The sequence below is a fragment of the Odocoileus virginianus genome, chromosome 27, assembly GCF_023699985.2.
Source record: "Odocoileus virginianus isolate 20LAN1187 ecotype Illinois chromosome 27, Ovbor_1.2, whole genome shotgun sequence".
Classification (NCBI taxonomy): Eukaryota; Metazoa; Chordata; class Mammalia; order Artiodactyla; family Cervidae; genus Odocoileus; species Odocoileus virginianus.
The window spans coordinates 26,825,602-26,843,811 of NC_069700.1; the positions used below are offsets into that span (position 1 = coordinate 26,825,602).

The 18,210-nt window shown below is 40.0% G+C and overlaps 1 protein-coding gene across 4 annotated transcripts in view; it reads left to right on the forward strand.

Moving 5' to 3' along the window:
- ZNF318 (zinc finger protein 318) overlaps positions 1 to 18,210 on the forward strand; it is a 47,809-nt gene that overhangs the window by 23,855 nt on the left and 5,744 nt on the right. For 2 of the 4 annotated variants that reach the window (XR_011483909.1, XR_011483908.1), the window contains exons 8-10: positions 8,105 to 8,155; positions 8,841 to 9,064; positions 17,920 to 18,037. Coding sequence is in view for 2 of the 4 variants with exons in the window: in XM_020914221.2 (XP_020769880.2) it covers positions 153 to 3,455 (3,303 nt within the window). In the remaining 2 variants the exon portion in view is untranslated. Of the gene's footprint in view, positions 1 to 152; positions 4,511 to 8,104; positions 8,156 to 8,840; positions 12,826 to 17,919; positions 18,038 to 18,210 lie in introns of those variants that run through there. The other 2 variants (XM_070456400.1, XM_020914221.2) reach the window with 2 other exon arrangements.

The window sequence follows — 18,210 nt, forward strand, 5'->3', positions numbered from 1 at the left end:
CTAATAAGAAATGCTAACCTGAGAGGACCATTTATCCTTGAGGAAGGTGACTCAAAATTTTCACTAAATGAGTTCTGATAATGGTAGGGCCAGATTTTCTCTCTTAAAGCATTTTGCCCAGTTACTGAGCCTTTATCTTTTCTCTTCCCTAGAAATATGTGGTTGAAAACCCATTGTATGAGGAGCGACGGAATTTGGACCGCCAGGCTGGCTTAGCCGTGGTTCTAGAGACGGAACGGCGGCGGCAGAGTGAGCTGAAGCGCAAGTTCAGTGAGAGACCGAAGGAAGAGAAGAAAGAAAAACAGGCAAAGATTATGAAGGAAGTAAAGGAGGATGACAGGGTGTCTGAGGAATTAGAGGACCAGCTTTCTGAGGGTGGAAACTCCCCTGAAAAGGCTGAAAATAGAAAGAGGCCTAGCATCAAACTCCAATTAAAAGAAGAAATAAAAAAAGAACCACCAATATCTTCCTCTTTCGGGAAATTCAGCTGGAAGAAGCCAGAAAAAGAGGAGGAAAAAAGTTTAGTGATCCCAAGTATTCCCAAAGAAGAGATTGTGGAAAGTGGTAAGGACAAAGAGGATGCCAAAGCTGATCCTGGGAAGGCAAAGCCTATCAAAATCAAACTCTCTGGGAAAACTGTTGTTGCACATACTAGTCCTTGGATGCCTGTAGTGACAACTTCAACCCAGACTAAGATCCGACCCAACCTGCCCATTCCATCCACAGTCCTCCGCAAATCAGGTTCAGCCACAGTAAGCAAGCCAGCTCCGCTTAACACCTTTCTATCCATCAAGTCTTCTGGAACCACTGCTAAGCCTCTGCCAGTGGTTAAAGAGTCTTCAGCTGATCTCCTCTTGCCTCCCGACATCATCTCTAAAGCATTTGGAGGGGAAGAGGTGATTTTGAAAGGGTCTCCAGAGGAAAAAATGGTGCTGGCTGAAAAGAATGAGCCACCACATATACCTGAACAAATGCTACCACCTCCACCACCACCACCTCCACCGCCACCTCCACCACCTCCAGTTATACCTCCTCCAGCTGCCCCATCTCCTACCCAAGCAAATGCTATTTTGGCTCCAGTAAAATCAAACCCAGTTGTATCTCACACTGTCATCCCTGGCTTCCTGGGTCCTAACATTTTGAACCCAGTATTACCAGTAGCCATCATGGCCTCAGCACAGCCTACTGCCATTCCTTCTGATGAGACGGCTCCTGGGGTGAGTGAGAGTGACCGGGACCAGACCTTATTCTCTGTGTTGGTGCGTCCTCCACCTCCCCTCTCAAGTGTGTTCAGTGAACAAGCCAAAAAATTGGAAAAGCGGAATTCATGCTTAGCCACAGCCAATGCTAAGGATCTGTATGACATATTCTACAGTAGTGGTGGAAAAGGAGCCCCTGAGACTAAGCTGAGTGGTGGTCCATTGGCCAACGGGGAAAATAGAGCTGAAAATTCAGACACCTCTTCCACTTCTACTTTGAACAACAGTGCATCCCAAGAGGAGTTGCCTTCAGGTAGAAATTTGGTCTCTGCTCCTTTGGTCAGCAACTCTGAAAAGCCCATTTCAAAACCTTTGGTGTCCTTAGGAAGATTGTCAGTTGTAGAAAATGTAGATTCAAAAAACAGAGGCAGCAGCTATGGCTTTCTGCAGCCTCTGACAAGGTTATGCCAAAACAGGCCTTATGAAACTATTACTCCAAAGACAGAGACTTTGGTCAAGTGGGCGTCTGGTGCCTTCCAGAGTGATCCTAATAAGGATATAGCTCCAGTGAGGAAAATTGAACTTGACGTGGGAGACTCTGGGCCACCAGGTGTGGAGCCAGCCTCTGAGCTGTTGGATATACAGTGTCATACCATGCAATCTCAGAAGCTGGTAGAAACCCACCTTGTGGAATCTAAGCAGCAAAGCCAGGAGCTCCACCAGTCTAAGGATTGTGGGAAAAGTGAAGTAGACACAAGCACTGAACTAAAAGAAGAAGTGAAACTCTCTGAAAGGACAGTGAGAGAGGGAACAGATATCAGTGTTGGGCCCAATAGCATAGAGGACTCTAATTTGAACAGTGGGAACAGATGCATGTGGGAGGAAGAAGTAGAACAGCCCAACTCACATAGGACTGAAAAAAAGGCTAAACAGTCCAGGAAATTGATAACAGAAAGTAAAACTCAAGGTAAAGTAGTATCTGAACTGAAGACACAAGCTGTCTCTTCCACAAAGGCAAAAATAGACTCATTTCCGTCAGAAGCTAGGTCTTTACTCCAGAACCCACAAGATGTGAAAATTTCTGCCCCAGCATTGCTTCTTCAGTCCCCAGCCAGATCAGATATGTGTTTGAAAGACCATGAGCAGAAGCAAGGAGTTTCAACTGGTAGTGAGGAGTGGCTAGAAAATTCAGCACCAGAATCAGCTTCCAGAACTTCTAGGTACAGAAGCCTCAAACTGAAGAGAGAAAGATCAAAAGACTTGCAGGGTAAAATGACCTATAAACTGACTGTTTGGGATGAGAACAAGAAGGCAGAGACCTGGGAGAGCCCAGAGAAACCAAAAGCAGAAGCCCTGGAGCTTCGAGATGTCCATCCAGAACTAACAGTGACAATAGAGAACAAGGCCTTAGAAAACTTTGAAGTTACAGACTTAAAAGTAGAAGAGCTTGCTGCCCTGGGAAGCCTGGGGGATATAGGTATTGATTTCTGCAATACTCGGGTAGACCCAGCACATAGATCCCCAGTTGCCCTGTCTCAGAAAGTATGTGAAGAAAATTCTGTGTCACCTCTAGGAAGTAATGCCTCCAATCTCACCGACTTTGAACCAGTACCATCCTTTTCTGAGTTTCCCTTAGATTCTCCCAAAACCCTGGTGCTGAACTTCAGAGCAGAGGATGAACAAAACTCATCTAATCCCAGAACTGGGAGGATCACTTCTAACATTTTGAAAAGTGGACTTCCTATAGAAAACGTTGGCCTTGGCTTGGGGAGCCTCGAGGGAACACACCAGGCCCTGGACCTGTTAGCAGGAGGAATGATGCCTGAGGAAATAGAAGAAACATCTCAATTAGAGAAACAAGATTCACTCAGATTGGAATCAGAAACAATTAATCCTTTAGGCCTTGGACCATCTCCTTGCCTTCCAGACCTTGTTGATTTTGTCACGCGGACATCTGGAGTTCAAAAAGAGAAGATATGTTCTCCTCTCTCTGAGCCAGGTGACCGTCCTGAGTGTAGTTCCCTGGAGATGGGACCACTGCAGCTAGAAATACCGAATGCATCCATCACGGAAGTAGCAGTTCCTCAAGTAGATGAGTATAGTGACAACCCTTTGAATGTGGTAAAATCTGTGGCTTCAGGGTCCCATACAAGGGAACAAGTAGCCGGAGGCAGTACGATCCCTCAGGAAATAGCTGCACAAGAAGCTGCAGTTGATGCCCTCCAGGACCACACGGAATCCAGTGTTCACAGCTGAGATAGCACGTTCAGAGCTACTTGTGGATGAATCCTATTGGCTTCTAGAAATCAGGTGCCCAGGTGACCCAGGACTAGTTGGATCTCATCTGGAACCTACACTAAGAGATGCAGTCAGCATCTTAGAGTAAATGTTCATGGAAGCTAAAAAATTTACCTCCGTTCCTTTTTTCCTTAAGAAACCAGACAAATCAATCATAATTTCTATACATATCTGTAAAAAAGTATTTTCTGTTAATTATTATTTTTTGCCAATTTATTTTCTCCAACTTTGTCATTAAAATCAAATGTCTATCTGGCTCACCACCTAGTGTGCTTTGATTGTATTTTGGTTTTGACTCTGCCATTTCTGGGGGAGGAGGGAGACAGAGCTGACTTCTCCAATTGCTGTGTTGTATTCCCACCCAATTTTTTGGGCAGCTGATGGATCTCTGGGACAAGAAAGCCTGCTGAAATGGAAAACTACTGATGAAGGAAGGATTGTTCATCTCTTAGGCTTTCCATTTGGATGGGCCTGCCTTAACGTTGTTTGAAATGCAGCGTGAGTAGCCCTTTTGTTTACTGTTCACTTCCTTGTGGCATGTCAGTTCCCACACTTCATTCTGTTGCCCTTGCTTGAGCTGGTCCTGCTAATCCACAAACCTATTTGGAAATGACCTCAGTAAACATGGAAGAAAATCTACCAGGCTCACTTTTGGAAGACAACAAATCGGTAAGGCTTATTCATGGCTCAGTACCAGGAGCAGATACGCTTTTTGGGTCCCTTTTGTTTTTGAAATGGCGTACTGTGATCCACTGACACTTTGTGCAAAATTATTTAGCAGCCATTTTCTGTTCTGAAGAGGTAGAAGATCTGAAACTTGTTTTGGGATTGTACTCATTCTCTGTTCCACACTCATGTATTCCTCTACCTCTCCCTTTCCCATTTTTTCCTCCTTAGTGTGATGTTTTGGGTTGTACATTTGTTCAAAAGATTAAAGATTTATGAGTTGACTTGGACAAGTTTAACTTTATTTTTATTGTGTTAAATTACTTGGAATAAATGCATTAATCTCATGTTTCTTTCTGGATTTTTGTTTTGCAACCACACACATTTGAATTTCATTGGAAAGCTAGAACAATGAACTTCCTCTGCCCTATTGTCTGTCTCCCCCTCCCAGCCTTCTTTCCCCAGTTGTTAGGGCTACTTTTGTTAGGTTATAGTCTCTGCCCCAGTGCTTCCTGGATGGGTGGTGAGTAGGCAGCAGAGGTCTGGTTTTGGCATCTTTCTGTTGTGCAGCATTGTATATATTTTTATGTTGACTCTCCCAGTGCTTCTCTGGGAACTGAGCTCCCCAAAATACTCATGTTCTTGCTGAGGGTGCTCTTGGGCAACAGGGAGCTTGGTCCTTAGATTTTCTAATATCTGTCCCAGTTACCTCTTGACACTGTAACCTGGCTCAATAGAAGCTTTGATGTCTTATTTTCCCGCATGCCTCAAAAATAATGCAAAGTTGCTGATCTTTTTTCCTAAGAATTCTTGTTTTTCTGTTAACTTGTGTGCAGAGCTGCAGAATCCCTGTGTTAAGTTTATGAGGCTATTTTTCTTCACTGATTTAGAAATTTAGAAGTTGTCCTGGCCTCCCTTATTCATCTTGTGGAAGGGGCACAGATTTGGAGTAGTTAGGTCCTTGGATGATCCTCGGCCATTTGCCTTACTGTGGTTTCAGACAAGTTACTTTGCCACACTGTGCCATAGGGATTTTTTTTCTTTAATATGGAGGATCATTGTCTCCATCTCACACCAGATGTGTACAGGGTCAGCCATCCTGAACTGTCTTCCAGAGTCTGCTTTTTAGGCCGAAACCTGAGTTCAGTGCATTCTTCTGGCCTGGAAACCATAAGCAGATTTAGAAGGTCCCTTTTAAGAAAACATAAACCTGGGTAAGCTTCGGAGATAAATTTGTTTCTCCAAAGAACTGCTCCCTCTCCATTCTGGGAGTTTATTTACAGAAATTCAGAGAACATAAGAGTTTAAAATGCCAGTAGTTACTGATTTTCAGGACTGTTCACTTAGTAAGTTCCACCTCCCTTTGGGGAGAGATGGGTGAGTTTAGGTAGGCATGGAGAAGGGTTAATGCCATACAGATCCCAGCGCTGAACTCTCAAAGTCAGAATCTTACTCTCTGGTTAGAAGTGGGTCACGTGAGAAGGATAGGGGAGGGAAAAGACAAAATTTAGGAAGGGTAGAACTAATTTAGGGTCAGGAAGGTCCCCTGGAGAAGGGCATGGCAACCCACTCCATATTCTTGCCTGGAGAATCCCATGGACAGAGGAGCCTTATGGGCTACAGTCCATGGGGTCGCAAAGAGTCAGACACGACTGAAGCGACTTAGCATGCATGCATGAACTAATTTAAGTAACTGGGGCTGGAGTACTTTGAGAAACTCCTCTTGTACTCTTGATAAAGGGCCCCTACCAATCTTAGGCTTTTTCTAGAGTAATGCCCATGTTTAAGAGCTGAAGCAATGGTGTTCTTCATATCTGCCTTTAACCAGCAGAAGGAGAGCTTTTAGGATTCTGTAGTTTGGGTGGAAAGTGTTGGTAGCTTCCTCTTTGATCAGTGGGATAAGGTTTTGGAGCTTATCTAGAGAAGCCATTTGAAAGGAAGGGCAGAACTTGAATACACTTGCTAGCACCTAGAGTCAGGGCCTGTTTCTTTTTATTCAGTACTATCACAGTACTGAGTAAATTTTCGTCTTAGGAGACAGGCACATGCAAGGAGTGGATCCTAACCTTTACATGTGGCTTATGGTGTCACATAACCTTTAAACATCTGCAGACATCAGAAACAGTTTTTGTTTGACTCCCTCAATTATGAGAACAGATGATCAGCAGTTAGTTTTAAATTTCGGCGAACACCAAGTTTTACCTAGGTTATGTAAATAACCCCCTAAAACTTCCCCTTGGCTTTGTGAATGGAGGCCTTTGCTTTGTAAACCTCTTTCTTTGCAGCTAGCTTCAGGGCACATAATATTCTTAATAACCCTTCTGCTAAGCACACCTGTTTTACGCTACGCCACTCCATCTCTGAAAAATGTCAAAATGTTAGCTTACGTTTTCGTAGTAAACACGCCAGAGTGTATATCCATTTAAAAGCCTGACAGGTAAAGAGACTGAGCAAGAATGGGGAGGTGGGGCTGGAGAGTTTGGACATATAGAATACAGGCGTCCAGTAGGGACATTAAGTGTTTTATTAAAAAAAAGGGGGGGGGGGGCAGGGGATCAGGGAAGAGACAGTAAGGTGGGATTTTGTAAAAATACATATTCCCAAGCCCTGGTTCTAACTTCCACAAAGCTTACCTTTGTTCTAACCTACGAAGAACCTAAGCAAGGACTTCATTAACAATTCTGTGAGAACATGGACAAATAAAAATAATTTGAGATTGTGAGCACATTTCTTCTTCGAGTTTAATTTTACAATAATGTCTTATGTAATTTTTAACCAAAAATTACCTATGCAATAACAGTATTCACTGATAGGCCAAGAACCTGAATTTACAATGAAAACCTACCCTTGAAAAAATCATCACCCAGATTTGCCCTCAACCCTTAACGCTTTTGAAGACCATGTGCGTTTACATTGTAGCACTTATTGTGGTTGTACTTTTATATTTATGTGTTTCTTTGATTCATATGTGCCTCTTTCCCACTCCCTTCCCCCAACTAAATTATAAATTCTTGAGAGCAGGAAGTCTGTCTTTGCTTACTGTTTTTTATCATTGTATTCACAGTACACAGTTGCCTGGCACATTTAAGAGTGCTTGATAAAAATTCAGTAGAAGAATTAATGTGGTAGTAGTAGCTATTTTTTTTTAATTAACTGAATACTTAGCACTTTATAAGTGAGTAAAAGCTGTGTATTGCTGATTGTATTTCCTGGGTGCTTAATACTTCAGAAGCTGACTGTCCTCTTGCTTCTGTCCTGGATCTTTATCTACAAGGCAGTGTCTATAGCAGTGAGTGAATATCAAGGCTTCCATCATTTCAACAGCATTCCAGAAAAGTGGTTGGTGCCAGGCTAGGAGGGGGACACTGCCCCTGAAGCTCCTACAAGAAAAACAGGGTGGGAAGGGGGCAGTGCATTGACTTTAGAGTTCACAATAAAAAACTTTAGGGACTCTGATTTTCAGATGGCTCCTTTTCTCCTTTCAGCCAGATTTTATAGGCATGTTGAAGTAAATTAAGCCCCAAATCCCTGTGATTTAGCTGAAGGAATACCTTTCATAGCCCAGCATCCTGTTGTCACTTCATCAAAATTCTAAATCAAGCGGTCAATTTTATTTCTGGAAGGAGACAACCAAAAGAGTTGCCTTTGGAAAAGGAAGGAGTGGTGCTTTCACTTTTTATTTTGTGTATTTTTTGTTTAAACATTCTGACCATGAAAATGCATTTTATATAAAATACAAATATTTTATATGCATATAAAATACGTACACATACAGAGAATTTTTATGTCAGTGAGACTTCTCTGGTGCTGAGAATTGTAGACCAGATTTTTTTTTCCCCTTCTGTATACTCTTATGTATTAAAAAAATTAATTTTTAAGAAAAGTTATCACTCAGGGCATTCCTGTCTTCACGGTAATCAGTTTTCTGTTATTACAAATAGGTCTTGCTGCTCTTCCCTCAAGACTTCCTAAATTCCTCTATTTCCATCAAGGTGAGGCAATATACATTGACTCTTCTGTTCCTTTTCCCTAGCTGTAGTTTCTATCTCTGTGGAGCGGGTTATGCATTTCTATTCATACTGAATGGGCACTTAGACATTAAATTATATAAATCAAGATACCTGTCTTCACAAAGCTTACTTTAATGCAGGTATAGAAGAGATACCACAAAGTCTTTGTTGCATTCAAAGGGACACAAGATAACATATCTAGATGTGTTGATTAAAAGCTTTACAGGCTTTTGTTCCTTCCACTCATAAAGGATCAGGCAAGAAAAGTGTTTTGTAGTAAACAAGGGAAATGAACATGTTTAAGAGAAGCGAATGAGCAAAGTAAAAAAAGAGACAGAGGGACTTCCCTGGCCTTTCAGTGGTTAGGACTCTGTGCTTCCACTGCCGGGGGCACAGGTTCGATCCCTGCTTGGAGAGCTAGGATCCTGAGTGCTGCACAGTGTGGGCCACCCCAGCTCCCAACCCATCAAAAAAAAAGAGACAGTTACATTATGGTAGAGGAAGATAGCAAAAAAATTAAATCGACCATGTTGAGGTACTGTTTTCTTTCATCTTCTCTGATACTTTGCCCCTGCTAAAGTTCTATCCAACCCTCCATAGCCTGCCTACATAAGAATGATTATGATGACATTTACCGACTCTTAACACACTTATCTTTTTTTTTCAGGAGCAATTGCAGAAGTCTAAAGATTTCTAGAAGGAAGGACTGCAGAAGACATTTTGGTTCAAGGGAGGCAGGGACAGAAGCCATAGGAACAATGAGTGCCCCTGGGGCCAGTGGGCAGCGTCACCTCTAGGGTCTGACTTCCAGAAGGTGCATATGATTGCTGGAGCAGGAATGGGTTGTGGAGAAGGGCCTGTTTTTTTCACTGCCAGGAAATGGTGAGTTGGGTGAGTAAAATGTTATTTATGTCTGTATCTTTGTACTAGTAGAGGAGGAACAAGATGAGGATAGGCACAGAAAGCATATATTTTAAACTTGCCACTCTCCATCTCAAAATTATCTCCTAACTTCTATCTCTCATTTTGAGATTTCTTTTTATTTATTTATGGCTGCACTGGGTGTTCATTGCTGCATGCAGGCTTTGTCTTAGTTGTGTCAAGTTGAGGCTACTCTTTAGTTGTGTGTGGCCTTCTTATTGTGGTGTCTGCTCTTGGGGAGCACAGACTCTAGAGTGAGCGGGTTTCAATAGTTGTGGCGCACAAGCTTAGATGCCCCATGATGTGTGAAATCTTCCCAGACCAGGGATCAAACCCATGTCCCCTGCATTGGCAGGCAGATTCTTTTTCACTGAGCCACCACAGAAGCCTTCATGTCTCATTTTATGCCCTGATACTTAGGTTACAGCTGTGGAATTCAGACCTTCTTATCTGTCCTAGGCCCTGGGCCCAATGTTCCTAGCTAATAGAACATCTCCCATCTCAGTTTTAGCCTTCCTTACTGGTCCATACAAGAATCGGGGTAAAAATTGGGTATGTCCTTGGAGGAATGGAAAGTGTTAGTCACTCAGTCGTGTCTGATTCTTTGAGACCCTTGAACTGTATGTAGCCCGCCAGGCTCCTCTATCCTTGGAATTTTCCGGGCAAGAATACTGGAGTGGGTTGCCATTTCCTTCTCCAGGGGACATTCCTGACCCAGGAATTGAACTCGGGTCTGCTGCATCGCAGGCAGATTCTTTACTTTCTGGGCCACCAAGGAAGCCCGTCCTTGGAGGAGTGGGATATAAATAGACAAAGGAGTCTTAAGAAAGGGGGGACAATCACAGAGGATATGTTTGAAAAATTCTGGGATTTCCGATTTCAAGACAACTATTAGCAGTTTCCATTCAGTCTTACTTTTCTTCTACACACAGTGAAACTTTTGGTATACAGAAAGAAGCAAGCATTTCAAAATACCAAGGAAACACCTTATTCTCTGTGCATCTAAAATGCCTGTAGGTGCTTCTTTTACTTCCTTTTGTGCTTTGAAACTGGATTCATGAACACAGGATGAGAACCTGACTTTTAGGTCCTTCAGACTCTGAGCTTTATTTAAATCTGAGCTGCCCCAACTCCAGATTTACCTTTAAAACTGTTAGCCTAGTTTTATTTATGATTTGTAAACCTGGTACTTTTAGAGCCCTTGAGGTCTACTGCCCAAATAAATCTGTAGTTTGGATAACTTTGAGGACTGTTCATAACACTATAAATATAAAGAACTTCATAATGTACAACCAAAGCCATCAATAGAAGAAGAAAGAAGGAGTAAGAAGTGAAAAAAATCTCACAAGGCCTCTTTTTGCTGAACTTACATTCATTAAGGACTACTCATTCCTCAGGCATGACCCTGTGGATGAAGCAGTGGAAAGCAGCCTGGTGCCAGGGCTGCCAACACTTTGTCACCACTACTTTCTATCCCTTGCTCCAGCTCAAAATCTGTTTTTCATCAGCTACCACATTCCTCTGCTCAGGGACAATCAATAGTATGGGTCACAGCTTTCATTCCAAAATGTGACTCACCTACCTACCAGCCTCTGGTTTGCTGCTTAGACCTCCCTTTGTCAGTGATGTCTGGGATTCCACCTCTGAGATATGCTGATCTGGGGCATGGGCAAGGGAAAGCAAACATTTTCTAGAATATTTTTCCATTTGGAAAAACATTTTCCCTTTTAAAATTTGATATGCTACAGTTCATATATGTTATTAATGAGTAATTATTATTAATATAATTACTGATTAATAAACCTTTTTAATTGAAATATTCATACAACATTAAATTTCACATAACACGATTCATCATTTTAAAGTGTACAGTCCAGTGGTTTTTATTATCTTGAAGGTTGTGCAGTGACCCCCATTGTCTAATTCCAGAATATTTCCATCACTCTCTTAAAAACACATCCCAATTAGCAGACATTGCCAATTATCCCCTGTCCCAAAGCCACCAGCAATCATCAATCTGCTTTGTGTCTTTATGAATTTACCTATTCTGGACAATTCATTATAAATAGAGTCATATAATATGGGGTCTTTTGTGTTTGGTTTCTTTCACTTAACATTTTCAAGGTTCATCCTTGTTGTGCAATGTATCAGTAATTCATTAGTATTTTGTAAGTGTAAGTGTTAGCTGCTCAGTCATGTCTGACTCTCTGCAACCCCATGGACTGCAGCCTGCCAGTCTCCTCTGTCCATGGGATTCTCCAGGCAAGAATATTGGAGTGGGCTGCTGTTGAATAATATTCCCCTGTATAGATATACCACATTTTGTTTGTCCATTAGTTGGTAGACATTTGGATTATTTCCACTTTTTGACTATTATGCTGCTGTGAGCATTTGTGTACAGGTATTTGTGTGGATGTGTTTTTCAGTTCTCTTGGATATGTACTGGCAACTGTTTTTAAAAAATACAGTTTTTATTAAAGTATAAAGTGCATACAAAAAACAAAAACACACACACCACAAGTGTTAAGCTCAGTACTTTTCACAAAGTAAACACTTTGTGTAATGCTTTGGGTAATCAACACCCAAATCAAAAAATGGAATGTGACCAGCACCCCTGAAGCCTCTCTCATGTTCTCCTGGCAGTCACTACTTTCCTGAATGTAACTGCTATCTCAAGTGTGTTTTGTTTTTGTTTTATGCAGGTGAAATTCACATAACATAAAGTTAGCCACTTTAAAGTGAACAATTCAGTGGCATTTAGTACATTCCCAATGTTGTACATCCAAAACCTCTGTCCAGTTCTAAAACATTTTCACTACCACAGAATAAAACCACTATACAGTTAGTTCCCATTCCTGCCTCTCCTGGAAATCACCAGTTTTCTTTCTGTCTTTCTGGATTTAACATATTCTAGATATTTCATACACATGAAGTCATATAATACTGATTTTTCTGTTCTCTTTCACTTGTAATAGTGTTTCTGAGGTTCATTGATATACCATGTATCAGTGTTCCATTACTGTTTTATGGCTGAATAATATTCCACTGTCTGTGTATACCACAATTTATTTATACATTCATCTGTTGATAGACATTTAGGTTGTTTCCACCATTTGGCTGTTGTGCACATTACTGTTACAAACATTTATGCATAAGTACTTGTTTTGAGTACCTGTTTTCAGTTATTTTCAGTATGTACCCAGAAGTGGAATTGCTGGGTCATATGTTATTATATATTTAACATTTTTAGGAATCACCAAACTGTTTTCCCAGCACCTGAATCATTTTACATCCCTTCCAACAACCCAGTTTCTCCATATTCATGTGTGCATGCATGCTTAATCACTCAGTTGTGTCCAACTCTTTGTGACCCCATGGTCTGTAGCCCCCAAGTCTCCTCCATCCATGGGATTATCCCAGTGCAAAAATTCTGGAGTGGGTTGCCATTTCCTCCTACAGGGATCTTCCTACCCAGGAGCCAAACCCGTGTCTCCTTTGGCTCCTGCATTGGCAGGCAGATTCTTTACCACTGCGCCACCTGGGAAGTCCCTCCATATTCATAGCACTGGTTAAATTCCTTCTTCATGTATTATAACCATCCCAATATTTTATTGTGGTTTTGCTTTGTATTTCTTGATGACTAATGATATTGATCATCTCCTTGTGCTTTTTGGCCATTTATATATCTTTTTTTGGAGAAATGTCTAATAAAGTTCTTTCCCATTTTTTAATTGTATTATTTGCTTTTTATTGTAGAATTATAAGAATTTTTAATATATTCTGGATACTAGACCTTTATCAGATACATGATTTGAATATATTTTCTCTCATACTGTAAGTTGTCTTTTCACTTGATTTTGTTGGCTCTTTTTTTCCTAGTCCCTCAAGGTGTACGAGTGAGGTTGTTGATTTGAAATCTTTTTAAAAATGTATACTGGACTTGGGTGGCAGTCCAGTATTAAGACTTTACCTTCCAGTGCAGGGGGTGTGGGTTTGATCCCTCATTAGGGAGCTAAGATCCCACATGCTTGTGGCCGAAATCCCAAAACATAAACCAGAAGCAATATTGTAACAAATTCACTAAAGACTTAAAAAAAATATTCATAGCTATAGTTTCCCTTTGAGCACTATTTTCACTGTACTCCATACATTTTGATATGTTGTGTTTTTATTTTCACTCATCTCAAAGTATTTTATAATTTCTGTGAGTCCTTCTTTGAACTGTTGGTTCTTTAAGAGTGTGCTGTTTAATTTCCACAGTTTGTGAGTTCTCCTGTTACTGATTTTTAGCTTTATTCCATTGTGGTTGGAGAAGATGCTTTGTATAATTTTAATCTTTTTAAATGTACTGAGACTTGTTTTGTGACCTAACATATAATCTCTCCTGGAAAATGTTTTATGTGAGCTTGAGAAGATTGTGTATTCTGCTGTTTTTGGATGAAGTATTCTGTGTATATCTGTAAGATTTAGTTAATTTAGAATTGTTCAAGTCCTCTATTTCCTTAGTGAACTTCTGTCTAGATGTTCTATTCATTATTAGAGTATTGGAATCTCCCAGTCTCCCACTATTGTTGTAGAACTGTTTCTCCCTTCAATTGTGTCAATATTTGATTCATGTATTTTGGGTTTCTGTTTGATATATATGCATTTATAGTTTCTATATCATCTTAATGAGCTGACTCTGTCAATGTATAATGACTTTCTTTGCCCTTTAACAATTTTTTATTTTTTTATTTAAAGTCTAATTTTAACATGGCTACCTCAGCTCTCTTTTGGTTACTATTTGCATGGAATATCTTCTTCCATCCTTTCAACTTATGTGTGTGTTAGGATATAAAGTGAGTTTAAAGTGAGTCTCTTGTAGACAGCATATAGTTGGATTTTTTTTTTTTCATCCATCTGCCAGTTCCTGTCTTTTAATTGATGGGTTTAATTTCTTTATATTTAAGGTGATTATTGGTAAGAAAGAACTTATGATATCTTGCTATTTATTTTCTTCTATCTTGTCTTATCTTGTATCTTTTTTGTTCCTCAGTTCCTTCAATACTGAATTTTGTTTGATTAATTTATTCCCAATGTATTGTTTTGATCCTCTCTTTATTTCCTTTTCTATATATATTTTAGGTTTCCTCAGTGGTTACCGTGGGGATTATAGTTAACATCTTAAATTTTATAACAATCTCATTTGAATTGATACCAACTTAGCTTCAATACTGTACAAAAAATTCTTATTCTGCTCCTATATAGCTCCATCTCTCTCCATATGTTTTGTCACAAATTATATCTTTATATGTTCTGTGCTGATTAACTAGTTTCATAATTATTGTTTGTTTTTTAATATATTTTAATTGGAGGCTAATTATTTTACAATATTGTAGTGGTTTTTGCCATACATTGACATGAATCAGCCTGTGTGTTTGTCTTTTAAATCATGTAGGAAACAAGGAGAGTGGTCACAAACCAAATAGTACTGGCTTTTACATTTACCTATGTTACTTTCCCAGATTTCTTTCTCTCTTTGTATGGCTTTGAGTTATTGAGTTACTGTCTGTTGTCCTTTCATTTCAACCTAAAAGCTTCGCTTTAGCATTTCTTGTAGGGCAGGTCTAGTAGTGATAAACTCTCTCAGCTTTCACTGTCTAGGAAGGCTTAAGGTTTTAATTTCCTCTTTGTTGTGAATGATAGTTTTGTTGGATACAGATTCTTGGTTGAGAGTTTCTTCCTTTAGCATTTTATGCCACCCCAGTCTTCTGACCTTCATGACTTTTGTTGAGAAATCAGCTGTTAATCTTATTGAAGATCCCTTGTACATGATGAGTCACTTCTCTTGTGCTGCTTTCAATATTCTGTCTTTTGTCACTTTGATTGTAAAATGACTTGGTTTGGATCTCTTTGAGTTTGGTCTGTTTGGAGTTTGTTCTACTTCTTGAATGTGTAGATTCTTGTCTTGTTGAATTTGGAGAGTTTTCAACCATTATTTTTTGCCTCTTTTCACTCTCTTCTCTTTCTGTAACTCCCATAACGCATATGTTGGTCTGTTTGTTGGTGTCCTATGCATCCTTTAGGCTCTGTTTATTTTTCCTAACCCTTTTTTCTTTCTGATACTCACATAATTTCAGTAGTTCTCTCTTCCAATTTACTCATTTCTCTCCTGCCAACTGGAATCTAAAACTGTTGAACCCCCATAGTCAGTTTTTCATTTCAGCCACTGTACTTTTCAGTTCTAGAATTTTATTTGGTCCTTTTTATATCTTTATATTGATACTTGTTGATTCTCCTGGGGTTTTTTTGTCCATTATTTTCTTTAGCTCTTTGAACATATCCAAGACAGTTGATTGAAAATATTTGCCTAGTTGAACATATCCAAGACAGTTGATTGAAAATATTTGCCTAGTAAGTCCAGTGCCTGGGCTTCCTTGGTGATGGTTTCTATAAATTTCTTTTTTTCCTATGAATGAACCATATTTTCTTTATTCTTTTTATACCTTGTGATTTTTTTGTTTAAAACTGGACATTTTGACTATTACAACGTGTCAGCCTGGGAATCAGATCCCCTTCCCAGGGTTTGCTGTTGATTATTGAAGTCTGTAGCCATCATTTGTTTATTGAATTTTCCAAACTGTTTTTGTTAAGACTGTGTGTTTGTATGTGGTCCTTAAATCTCTGTTCCATTATCGCAGCAGTCAGTGACCTGATGGAGATTTCTTTAAATGCCTGGAGTGGAAAATCGAACAAAAACAGACTAAAACCCCACTTCACCTGGTCTTTGCAGACACTGACCTGGGGGGCAATACTTCAGTGCTAAGCCAGTTTTTCTAGAACTCTGCCTTAACCTTCAGCTTCTGGCTGCATGAAGCCCAAAGTTTAGCTGAACATGCAAGCCTAAGGTCCTCTCAGGTCTTTTCTGAACCTCTTCTGTCCCTGGGCATGTATTTTTCATGCTGAATTTCCTCATACACCTGGTAGCCATTTAGAGTTCTTATTTCCCTGTGTGTCTTCCTCCTCAGTCTTCTTTCCAGACTTCTGGATGTGTCTCCTGCTTGTTCCATTCATTGTCTCTTTATCTAGGCAGCCACTGGTAGTGTATGTCTTTAAATGCTTTCAGTGAATGTTTTGAAAACTGCTCCAGCTTGAGGGAAGCAAAACAGAGTCAGCCTTACCACAGATCATTCAGGGAACCACCACACAAGGCAAAATTCACAGCTAAAATCTTTTGAGAACAAGGTGCATGTTGCCACATTGCTTTCTCCTGGCACTAGCAAGCTGTACCAGGAATGTGGATTGCCACCAATCCACCAATGGCCACCTCCAAGCTGTTGAATGAGGCATGTTAGATAGGTAAGCAAAAAGGCTGCAATGCTTTTTTACTGAAATTTTGCATTACTTTTTTCATTAAGCACACCACTGGTTGGACTCCATTGTAAAATATTTATTAGATTCCAAAGTTCTCAAGAAGTTGATTCTGTCAGTTTTTGCCAGCTTAACGATAACTTCAGTGGAGGAACTGATTCTTGGAGCTCTCTGCTCTGCCATTTCTGTGACGTTACAGTATGTTACTTTTTGAGGAACTGTCAGTCTGTTTTCCACAGCAGCTGTACCACTTTACATTCCTACCAGAAATGTGAGGTTTAATTTTTTCCACATCTTTCCAACACTGTTTTAAAAATATTTATTTTTTAATTTTTAAAATCTATTTGTCTATTTTTGGCTATGCTGGGCCTTCATTGCTGTGCATGGGTTTTCTCTAGTTGTGACAAGTGGGAGCTACTCTCTAGTCATAATGTGTGGGCTTCTCATTGCAGTATCTTCTCTTTTTACAGAGCATTGGCTCTAAGGCGCATAGGCTTCATTAGTTGTGGCACATGGGCTTAGTTACCTCATGGCACGTGGAATCTTCCCAGACCAGGGATCAAACCCTTGTTGCTTGCATTGGCAGGAGGATTTTTAACCACGGGACCTCCAACACTTGTTACTTTCTGTTTTTCTTTTTTAATTATAGCCATCCTAGTGGGTATGAAGTGGTATCCTTATTGTTTTGATTTGCATTTCTTTAATGACTAATGATGTCAAGCATCTCTTCATGTGCTTATCAACCATTTGTGTATCTTCTTTGGAGAACTGTCCAAATCCTTAATTAGGACTATTTTGGTTGTAACAGAAACTGAACTCACACAGCTTAAGAAAGAAAGAAAAAAAAAATGAATAGGTGGTAATTTGTGGTTTGGTAACTGGGAAACCAAGTCAGAATTAGATCAAGGATGTCAGAGGTATCATTGGGCCTCTGTTCCCCATTTCCTCAGCTCTGCTTACCTTCTCATTTTCTCTTCACTAAGGGGCACGTTAACCCCTGCAGTCTCAAGTTGCAACTGTTTTTACAGGCTTCTATGTAGGAAATGAGAGTGTATCTTTCCTTATACCTCCAAAAAAATCTCAGGGAGGATGTTGATTCATGTGAATTGGGCTACATTTCTATCTTTGAACAATTACTGTGGCCAAGTAGATGAAGTATCCAGACCAAATCCCGGTCATTAGCTCACCCTGGGAAGGCAGGGTCTACCTTACTGAGAAATCTAGACTAAGTTGAATTAATGTGCACTAAGGAAAATGAAATTCTCCAAAAGAAATGCTTCTAAGTAGAAAATAAAATGTTCATTCAGTACCTTCTTTGTTTGTAGCCACCGCCTTTGTGGCTTTTTATCAAAAGATAGGTGCTCAGGTTTTTATCTCCACTAAGATACTAGTAATTGCTGCCCTTTTTTTGGTGGTGAGGTGTGGGGTATAAGAGATTAGAAATAAAGACCTTATAACTCTACGCGTTCCAAAAGCTCAGGAGAAGAGGAGAAAGAACCCAGTCATTTAGGAGTTGGGAAGAGGATAGAACTTGGCTCCTGATTCTGTGAACTTGAACTTCATAGAGGAACTGAAAGACTTCTCTATAAAAAGGTAAGTATTTGCATTTATTTAAATTCATAAGATTAAACTGTTTTAGTCTTATTACAAAGTCTCATGACCTGGAAGAACTATTCTTGTATATTATTTAAAAAAAAAATTACCCCCAGACCTTAGTGATAAGATGAGGAAGTTGCAGATAGTTTCCACCAAGGAGCACTGTCACC